At 39.9% G+C, this 11123-nt stretch overlaps 1 protein-coding gene across 4 annotated transcripts; it reads right to left on the reverse strand.

The window, feature by feature from the left end:
- Positions 1–195: 195 nt before the first annotated feature.
- Positions 196–9495, reverse strand: LOC136936024 (6-phosphofructo-2-kinase/fructose-2,6-bisphosphatase 4-like). 4 transcript variants are annotated; one of them, XM_067229933.1, is made up of 15 exons: positions 9391–9495; positions 6205–6321; positions 5992–6088; positions 5723–5789; positions 5064–5138; positions 4929–4985; positions 4705–4826; positions 4403–4610; positions 4158–4304; positions 3961–4065; positions 3212–3341; positions 2989–3051; positions 2834–2898; positions 2409–2464; positions 366–470 (listed from the first exon to the last, which is right to left on the reverse strand). In XM_067229933.1, exons 1-15 carry the CDS (start codon positions 9440–9442, stop codon positions 464–466), a joined length of 1368 nt encoding a protein of 455 aa, XP_067086034.1. In that variant the 5' UTR covers positions 9443–9495; the 3' UTR covers positions 366–463. The 4 variants fall into 4 exon arrangements, with proteins under 4 accessions (XP_067086108.1, XP_067085962.1, XP_067086034.1 ...); XM_067229787.1 differs by lacking the exon at positions 9391–9495 and adding an exon at positions 7349–7575; XM_067230007.1 differs by lacking the exon at positions 2409–2464 and having other exon boundaries at positions 196–470.
- Between the last annotated feature and the right edge of the window lie 1628 nt (positions 9496–11123).

The following is an 11123-nucleotide window of genomic DNA, read 5'->3' on the forward strand; positions in this document are numbered from 1 at the left end:
CACGTGTCCATATCTTGCCCATATTGGTGCTTAAAATAACATTTTGTGTTCACTTCAAATGGCATTGGATTATTGTTTGAGGAAGTTGTTTCATTATACTTCACTATTTTTGAAAATTACATGAACACCTTATCAAGTGCTACTCATTCTATGATCATAAAGTAATGTCTTTAAATAATTTTCCCAGAAAGTGTCTAAACCTTAACAATCCCTTTAATACTGTACAGTGTCACACAAAAGGTTCAGTGATACCAGTTATTCAAAATAGTTATAACACAAAGAATTTTAGGTTTCACATTACAAAAATATGTCACTGCCATTGTTGTACCCGATGAGTGTATCTTGGAGGCAAACAGAGAATGAGGGCTAGAAGTCTCCCCTTCCAACATGTCTGACAAGCAGATAGAAGGTCAAAGGTGAGATGGGACGGTCTGCAAGGCATCTTCAGTAGTGCGATGGACGTTTACATTCTGAAAGAGGAACACAAGTCTGATGTATAAAAACCACTAAACTAGTTCAGCTTTTGTGAATATGTTGAATGTGTTTATAATAAATGTAAAGCAAGTCTTTCAGAAAGCCCATTTAGGTTTTTAGTTCATGGACATGCAAATTATCCTGCAACGCATATCAACCCTCAACAGATATTTTAGCAAAACAACCAACAACATGGCAAACACAGGAGTTTGGAACATCAACAATTAATATGTAGTCCAACAGCCCCATCTATATACATGTTACTAGCATCAGCTTGGAAATGAAATGCCATAAAGTACAAAGTACAAAACACCACTTTGCAGTATGTGTACTCAGGGGTATGCAATATACTGACATATTTTTTCATTCGATTTTCAAGGGATGTGCAAACATGTTGTCTCTGTTGTCATTATGGTGTATTGTGTGTAGGCAAGTGACAAAAATAAGGAATCCAGTTGAGGTTATGACACTTTTGATAGACATTAGTGCAACAGTTGTGGGTGCAGTCTCTTGCCAGACAGGGGTACAAAAGGATCTAAAATACCATGCAGAGAAAGAATAAATTCTTGTGATACCTACACATTTGTCCCTTCACTGCCTGTTGAATTTGAGATCCTGTTGCACCCGTCTGGCTAGAGATGTGAGATATATCACTGATTTAGCTGCACTGTATTATGCACTATTGTAATTGAGATGTTATCATTGTAGTGTAGTTCAGATACTATTATGGTTCACTGCGCCTGGGAGCAGAGATGTGGTTACTTTGCGCTGTGGCTGAAAGATTCTGACCAGTCCTTGTCTATGACCACAACAAACACAGCTAGAACTATGGACGTGTGATCCTCGATCGCGATAAAAGCAACTACTAAATGAGTCAAATGTAACTTTTCAGACTTTTTGAAAGAGGGGAAAACTTTATAAAGACACTATATATTTTACATGTAGATAGGGACGTTGACAAAGGGAGGCTAGTGACAACATCCACCAACATTGACAACACATTTCAAGAAGAATCAACGGAAGAACCATAGAGTGAATTTTGGAAATACTTTCGAGTTCAGCAGTGGTGTGGATGATTGGAAAACTCGATTGGTTACAAATTCACAGGTTATTATTCATTTAGTGGACAACTGTGGTACGCACCCTCAAAAGCAGGTCATGGTATATCTAATTCTTCATAGCTGGCAGCTCTACAAAACTGGTCAGACCCATTTTAAATAAGACATCTGAAGGCATGGATAAAAAAGTGCAGCAGAGAAGGTCAAGTATATTTTATTAACACAGCGCGTACACAATAGGAAGGAAAGACTTCCCCTTTAATTTCAGCAGACCTTCATAGCTGAGAACTCAACAAGGGACTTTTGTCTACAGGATAAGCATATTAATATGAATGAAAATGAGAGAAAGGACTAAAATGCATTCTTAAATGCAAATGGCATTGTCTCTACATGTACCTGCTTCATAGCCAGCTGTGTAACACTGACAACTGATATGTAAACTGCGGTTGATTCCCATTCATTCAAACACACAACATTCATTTTTCCAACATTCAAAATGACAAGACTAAGTCATCGAAGTTCAGTTAAAAATGCTGCTTGTGTCATTGCTTCACATTTGGCAATCGAGCATCGATTCACAACATTAGTATTTGATGTTATGGCAAAAATCAATGCTTTGATATTTAGAAAAGGAGTATAAATTACACTTGACTCATGGAGTTGGGTTGTCAGTATTGAACTGGATTCCAGTTATTCATTGTTAATAGGGCAGGAAACAGCACATTGCACCGATGTTGTTTACTAAAGCCAGACCAATTAGCTTCTGATCACAGGAGTTCAAGAGAAGCCTGATTGTGATGATAGTGATTGAGGATGGAGCAGAGGGAGAGTGTGAGAGGGGACGAGTGTTTGAGAGTGAAAGGGACACTGTCTCACTGGTGAGCTGGGACTGTTAGCAAAGCCTCATCTGACATCCGCGACACCTCTACGTTCTGTTCAGCAATAAAACAAAACAAATGGGTCAAGCATACGGGAGACACATTCAGGTAATCAAAAATTAATAATCATCTAACTTGATTATTGTATTGTTATGTTCTGTTTTTATGCCTCTCTAGGCATGGCAAAGGTTTTCCATAATATTAAATAAAAAGTGCAAAAGGTCATCCAAGAGCATTTTTTGCAATTTGAGAAGACCATAGTGCATCTATGCTTTTAGGTATCTGGTATGATGGGCATTGCATCAAAGCCTTATTGTGAGGAACCGTCTTAAGAGTTGCATTTCACTGGAACAGACTTCCATGAATCTATAGGAAATCATGAATGGACCTCCAGCATGTGGTGGTGGTGGTGCGTATACCTACCTCTGGTCGATCTCTGTGGGTGTTCACAGCTTCCACATGCAGGTAGATGGATTCCACCTTACAGCCTAGAGACACAGTGAAGAGAAGCCGTTTATCGTCTGATTATTTCAACCAATAAAAGAGAGAAAGAGAGATTAAAAAGACATCACTCTTACCGTAAGCCACTGGTGTGAGCTTCAGCACAGTATGCAGTGGGCACTTCAGGTAGGGCAGCTCGTCTGAGAAGACGGTACCAAATGGTCAACATCCAGCTCAGTCAGACAATAGTAAATCAGTGTATAATCTATGTTCATCTCAAACAAAAACAACACAAAGTCTTAAAGACTAACACAGCCAATGCCCTGGCCCTCATACTAGCTGGTGGGTTTGCAGACTAACCTGCTGTTTTATCCAGGAAGTAGGCCAGCAGGCAGCGCATGATGGCCTGGTGACATATGACGAGCACATTCTCCTGCCTCTCTAGCTCCATGATGACTGGCTCTAACCGCTGCACCAGGTCCTCATAGGACTGAGAGCAGAGATGAGAGAGCAAATACACACAGACAGCAAGAAAGACATAAATAGACTTGCAAAGACACACACACACACACACACACACACACACACTAGATCAGGGCACACATCAGCATTATATCTCAGAGATTAAGCCTTCCAAAGAACTGGGTTATCAAGAGATAATCATAATGGGCATCTGAGTCTCACTAAGTAGAGGAAATGAAGGATAATGAGACAAGACTAAACGGTAGAAACGCATCATTTGGCATTTAGGACATCATTAACACACATACAAGAGTCTAGAACAAAGACGCATCACCTACACCCCAAAAGGATGTATTGAAAACATGTTTTTGTAAAAGGAAACAGTTGAGAAACTTGGCAAATTGGTATGTCATAACAAATGGTCTTAAGAACTAAATGTACATTTTAGTTTCTGAACATTTGCATGTTTTCTATTTGTCATTGTCGAGTAGTGTGTGTGGACTGAGGCAGTATAAAAATAAAAATAAAACATTGTAAATGAAGTCTACCCATAAAACACAACAAAACGTGGAACAATTGAAAGATATCTGGATATTTTCAGAAGGCACCGTAAGGAAACAGTCTATAAGCAAATTGTCTGGCCTCACCTCTCCCTTTGGATAACGGTAACGGTATTTGTCCTGGTCCCTCATAGCAAACTCCAGAGGGTAGTGTTCCTGGATTTCCTCATACATCATCTCCTCACACACACCCTGATGAAAGCACATATCGGATACGTTAGTTAAATCCACAAATCCAGAAACACAATAGTAGCAGTACATTCGAGTTTTGCAGGGCATCTCACCGCGTCTATCTCGTTAATAGCCTTCCACTGCTCATAGGGCACATTGAGAGCCTCTGCAGTCTGGATGGTCCTCTTCATCTGACTGGTCCACACCTTCAGATCACTGATCTCCTGAGACTGGATGAAGTGGTCTAGGTACTTGGCAAACTGCACAACACAGAGTTCACATGGAAAAGCAATGAAGAAGAGCTAGCCAGACCAAGAACCCTTCCCACCAAAGAACTGATTCCCAGCATGTGTCCCACCTCTTTGCCCCTGTTTGAGAGCCCAGAATCTCCTCCAATGCGGCCCTTGATGTTGAGTTCACTCTCTCCGTGGCGGCAGAGGTAGATGGAGCGTGGGGTGATGTGGATGTTCATCAGGTAGTAGACGATGCGGCTCTGGATGTGGTCCTGGACCCGGTTCACCAGGTACCGTTGGCCCACGTCAATAATCTTAATGTAGGACAGATCCCTGGGAGAGAGAAATGGCTTTAGACGTCAGCCATCTTCAATCAGAGGAAGCCAAGTTGTGTTGCTCACACAGCCCCCCCCCCCCCCCCCCTTACCTGTCCTGGACCTCGTCAAGAGGTTCATAGGAGTTCTCATAACACTTGATTCTCTTCATGAAGTCCTGCACAGCTTCCTCTGTGTCACAGTTGGTGTAGTCAGGGCTGCCCAGTTTCACTTGCTGACCACAACACACGGGGGACAAAGGTAACACGTTTAGTGTGAACCATGGAAAAGTTCTGTTCCAGTTTGATCCAAATAGTGGTTTGCTGAGGAAACTCACCACTATGTTCTCTTGAATGACATCTGGGTCTTCGCAAACCGACTCCACAAAGAACACCTTAAAGAACCGATGAAACATCAGAGTCGTACAACACAACTCAACCAGACGGATCAGCACTTGAGAGGCCAATTGTACCTTAAAACCATTCTGCTCAGCGAACTGGTTGATGGTCTCTCTTCTTTCCCTGGTGGTGTTTGTGGCATCAAACACCTGGAACACCAGAGGACACACCGGTTACTCCCAACAAAATAGCTCATACAGACTAAAACCTTCTACAGAAAGTATTAGGCCTATATTGCATGCTCATAACAGTTATATGGAGGCAATTGTCCAACAGTAATCTAATGCACCCTTTCCTGATATGATTGTGGTTCAAACTTCAGCTTTTGTTTTGTTCTTCAAGACTAGGTGTGTACCTTATCTGATGTGTTTACGTTTTACGCCTTTTACGAGACAGGAAAGACCTTTGACCTTCCCCCCTACCTTTATTGCGACAGTAAGGCCTAACTAACTGTAAGCAGACAGCGATAATTAATCAATGTCTTTCTACCAATCACGTAATTCCTTGTCATGTCCTTTGAATGAAGACCTTGTCAGTCCCGGTTTAATACGCTTGGGGAAAACTGCCATTTGGCAAAGAACTGAAATCGCAATAGTGTTGTGAACCTTCTCCCCATGCATAAATAAACTTGGAATAATTTTAGTATTGCATCCTTGAAGTATCTTTATTGAGCCATGACATGAGTTTCTAAAATGTCCTAGTCCATTTAACTGGTTTAAGTGACTTGACCCACCGCAACTTGGCCTCCTTCATCAGTAAGGTACTGTCTGACATCATTCAGAGCAGCTGTGGCACACTGCCTAGAAGTGACACAGGGATATGTTACTTTTACTAACAATGACCGGGAGTCATTACAAAGACAAATAGAAGACATTACAACATCTACCACCGACACATCGTGACCATGGGTTGGAGGAGGGTTCATCATAAATCTTGTGATACTGAATCCACCTCATCTTCGCTCATTAGAGTAACAGAGAAAGCCTTAGAAGTTCATCTTACTGCCGTATCTTCAGTCCCTCCTCATTGTCTGGTAGGAAAAACTCAAAGGACTTGTAGATCTTCACACATTCACGCCGGTACTGGCCAACATTGAACTCTACAGAAGTTAAAGAGATGCAATGTTCAATAAAGGAAACAACCGTTCTCCTTTAGGCATATGTTCAAATTGATAAGCACAAACCAAATGAATCGCTATATCAGGGGAGCTAGTACCTCTTGTGGGTACACCTATCCAGTTGAGGTAGCGAGTCAGCTTCTTCGAGATGTAGGTCTTCCCTCTGGCTGGGAGACCCACCGTCACAATGAGGGTGGGGCAGTTGGTCATACATACTGAATATGGGAGAAACGTACAGGGGGGAAGACACACTTCAATCAATTGAACATGGACATAGCAGCTGACGTTTTGTGCTTTACAAACCCTGCTGCACAGAACACGACATTCCCTCGTGACATTGACAATATATTTTTATAGTGAAATACTGGTTGGTAGATACACATTGCAACAACTTGTTAAAATCTGATATTAAGAGTGGAATTTTTCCTTGTTAAAGTAGGTCACACGGAATGCTATCTGATGCAAGCTTATACTGTTCCATTACTCAATATATGAAATGTTGTCAAGTAATATATGAAATAGAGCAGAGGTCATATCTGTTGCCATGTCATGGTAAAAGTATTTCATAGCAAAACATCTGTAGACTTGAAGACTAGTAGGCCAGAGAGGAAATAGTGAAAACTCTTGACTGGGTCTGGGACAATCCACTTTACTGAACAATGTTAATTTATAGTTTGCTATCAATCAAATCAAATACCCAAAGTACTGCTTAGGACAAAATACTTTTCTAAAATCAGAACACAACAATGTTCAGATTTGACTATAATAAAAAATAATTTTAATATTTTTTAGTTTATTTTTTTAGTTTAATTTAAGAGAAATATCTGTAAGGGTGATTTGTGACCAGGAACAAAACTGCAAAGCACAGTGAAGCAGACTCAAAAACATGTAGGCTACAGTCAGGAGAACTTCTGCTTACCAACAATATAGGACAATAACAATGGAATACCCTGTGTAGATGAATAGCGATGAATAAAAAAAAATGTATTACAGACCGATTCCCACTCCGATATGAGCATAGGAGAGTATTATTTCCTACTTATTGTAATACAGCATTGCTACAATCGCGATGCAGTTTGTTCCCTCGAAAAATCAGTAAGTAGCAAATGCATGTTACAATAATTTATCATGACATTCATCAACTTTCAAAGCATTCATCAATTAATGGGGTACCAAACGACCTGCATCCCAGCTTCGAAATCTAAACCACGTCGTAATGCAGCTAGCTAGCAAAATACACACCTTTTCTTTGAGAAATGTGTTTCTCAGGAAGGCCATTCTTGTTTGGCATCCAGATTTTCTTTAGAGGGTTTTGAGTAAGTTCCCGCGGCGTTGAGGAATTTGATGGTCGTTCGTCCATTTCGTCGTCCATCAGAGAAGCCTCAACAAAATCAGCACGGGGCCTTTTATTCACATAGCCTACAGCTCGTATAGCGCCTGGTCCCTCGTATGAGATGTCCTAATGGTTTGGTGGGATTATTTTGGATGTCGTAGAATATGGGTTGGTTTGACCAAGTTTACCATAATCTGTCGAAAACATGCGCGCTTGGTATTCAGAAATTTGATCTGCGATGCCCGGCGGTCACGATTTTGACTCTGACTAGGATACATGAATTCCATGTATGTTGGGGTCATAACCTACTATAAAGTCTACCACATACTATAGGCTATTTCTAATTTAACACAAATTCAATTTGCGCAAGAGAATTAATTAATGGGTGGTAGGAGATACAAGCCCCTCCCAACTCGATGCAATGTATCGTGAGAAACTGATAAAATGTATTTCAACAACGTATAGGGCCTCTAGCCTATAGACCAAAATGGGGAGGGGATTTTACATATATAAATAATAATAATAAACTGAAAATACTGTGGACATAGGCTATTATTATAATACCGTTTTTATGTATTTTTATGAATATCCATAAGATGGCAGCATAGAGTTTATGACATGTTTACTTTGTTTACTTTGATTAGGCTACATAGCCTATCAATTATACAGGCTACATGATGGATATTATTGTGCCAATTAGCCTATACCATGTATTTCAAATGTGGGTGTTTGCATGATTACATACATCCAACAAGTATATACATGCAGTGTTTCAGTGCGTAACCAGTGCTATAGTCAGTAGGCTATATTTCTTATTAAGCAGCAATGTATGGGTATCCAGTGGGTCATAAAACTGTATAGGATCCTGATGCAGCACCAACAGTCATGACCCAAATAAGAGATGGAGGGTGTCTATTTAAACAATCCAGGTCTTTCTCTTTTCTACCCTGATTGTCACAGCTGACGCTTAAAGCCATATTCTGGAAATAGATTGGCACATTCTGATGATTTGCTGAGGTCTTGCAAAATAAGGAAGCGTTTCGACATTTGCAACAAACCGCATTGTAATTAAAACATTTTTTTATTAAGTACGACTATTACATTATGCATTAGGCTGCTGCCCAGCGTTATAGGTTTAACAGAGCCTTATCAAACCACACCAAATGGATAAATTCATCATCTTGACAGAAAGGCCTCGTTCAATCATCGTTAGTGACATTGTCACTTGAATCAACCTTGGTATCTCATCTGCCTTACCTGCTGATAATCTGACAACAATGTAGCCTAATTGTGAACTAAAATCCATAATTAGGCCAATGTTGTCAATGAGACCAGTTTTAAGAGCAACCGGATTTTATCCAACCATCCAATTTTGCTATAAAAATGGACAGAAATGTAAAACTTTATTGTCTGATTCTCAGATCAACTCGTGTATTGACATTATTTCAATAGAGTCTATTGAGATAATGTCAATACAAGATAATGGTCATAATGGTACTACACATAAACCACACCATGACAGGATGAATACATTATGAAACAATACACCAATGTCTTATTCTTACTTCAAGCGAGACACTTGTATCAGGAATAGTCTTGTAACCTTTCAGTTTAGTTCACATGCGCGTTGACAGACAGTTTACTCCAGTTGCGATTTTTACATAGCCCGTAGAATATGCCTAGAACGGGCTAAAAATAGCCCAGTGTAGGCTATCACAATTAGGCTACCGGTTTAGATTTGATTTAATAAGTACGTAGACTATTGAATACGCTACAAAAACTGAAGCCCATAATTAGCTACCAAGGATGCGTGTTGGCGGTGATCGGTCTCATTGACAGCACAACATCGACGGTTGTTTACGTTCAGCGTTAGGCTACATTGTAGCTTCAGGAACTGCAGGCTTTTCTTATAACAAATCGTAATAGCCTATTAGCAAAATATTTCCCTTACCCGTCCGATCCAGATTTTGTGTATTTTTGGAACGACTGCAGCCTCTCATCATTTGTTTCCAGTGCTCCGCTATACTGACGCTACTTGCCTGTGCGTCCGATGAAAGCGGGTGTATCACACTCAGTGAAACGTGCCGCAACCAGCTCATGTCTCGAAATACTGCGACTATGCACACACCCACTTCTGTTGTAAATGAGTGGATTTTTTAAAACACTTGGGGCCTACACGTATATGGTTCTATCTTGAAAGTAGCTATACTGTGTAAGAGGATGTTTGACCACATGGATTTCATTGGGAAACATTGAGAAGTTGCAATGAATCATCGTATGTAGCCTATAGCCACGGATATGACACTTTATTTTACAATAGTCCAATTTTACAGAATCTGTATAGATAAACTTGTCAATAACATGTGTACCTACATTTGAATGTAGATGTATAGATGAACATTTCCATTCCAGTAAAAGTTTAAGTTAACTTAAAAATGTTACGGATAAGAAGTCCGTCAGTTGAGTACCTATAGGTGAACCTATGTAGGTGAAACACAAACACAATTAACAGTGTAAGCCTGTAGAGATAACAATATCATGTGACCCTCTGCTCAGGCTGGAGGCTATTTCAGGGGCGAGTGGTACCCTTATCAGCAGTACTTACATGGCAGTATTTATGCACTGGATCATATCCATCATCAGCAACAATAAATGGGTAAGTTTGACACATTGGTTACATAGAGAAGTGTTGTAGAGTTGTAGTTCCATCGTAAATAATGAACGTACAACGAATGAAACATGACAATTATTAAAGGTGCTTGTAACCAACAAAGTGAGTAGAGCAGACTTGTGTGAAAGTGTAAAAAACAACAACAAAGAAAGCAAGAGAGACTGAAAAGAAAGTAAGAGAACTGAGGAAGAATCATTGTGCCCGAGAGCTCTGTGACATGACCTGTCTTATTCTTCACTGCACCATAAAGGTCAGAGTGTGATTATTAGCACCCCCGCCCCCCTCACCTAAAACACTGTGTCTAGATGCTGGATGTCAGCCCCCTGTCATAACTAGTGCCTGCTGGCATGACTGTGCTGAACATGCTAGAGGACACGGTGGCTTTGGCCGAGCTACTGTGCTTTGATCTTAGGGGAGCTGAAGCCTTACGACATCTGTGGGTAAAGGTTTAACTGTTGGGTGATGTTGTATCATGTGACTGTTGTTTTACATCATCATTATTACTTGAATTACAATAATTCAGTAGATTGGGATTACATTTTACTTTACAATATCTATTAATTTAGATCCTTTTAATTTGACTAAAAATACAATATATTTCAACTTGAGAAGTATCTAAACTTCGACCAAGAAGGCCATAAACTACTGTCTAATTGTGCTGGTGAATACGATGTTTATCATGTATAAAATATTTTCTTGTGAACCAAACAACAGCTGTGAGGTCATGATCTGAAAAGAGCCAAATATAAGCTTGGCTGATTTCCAATATTTCCAATAGCTAAGCCAGACTAAATTTCAAGCCAGTAATTTACCAAACCCATCCCAAATGGAAAACGTGTGAACTGGAAGTAAGGGAAAGGTTTTCCTTTAAATGATAAAGCTATTCTTAATATATAGTTGTGTCAACGTTGAGTTATTAGCTTGTGTTCCAAATAAATATTTCACTGCTCCTATTTATAACTAGCGCACAAAGCAAGGAAAAAAGTTGTATCAAAATAAGTGTTGTCAAATAC

Source organism: Osmerus mordax, chromosome 1 (assembly GCF_038355195.1).
Source record: "Osmerus mordax isolate fOsmMor3 chromosome 1, fOsmMor3.pri, whole genome shotgun sequence".
Taxonomy (NCBI): Eukaryota; Metazoa; Chordata; class Actinopteri; order Osmeriformes; family Osmeridae; genus Osmerus; species Osmerus mordax.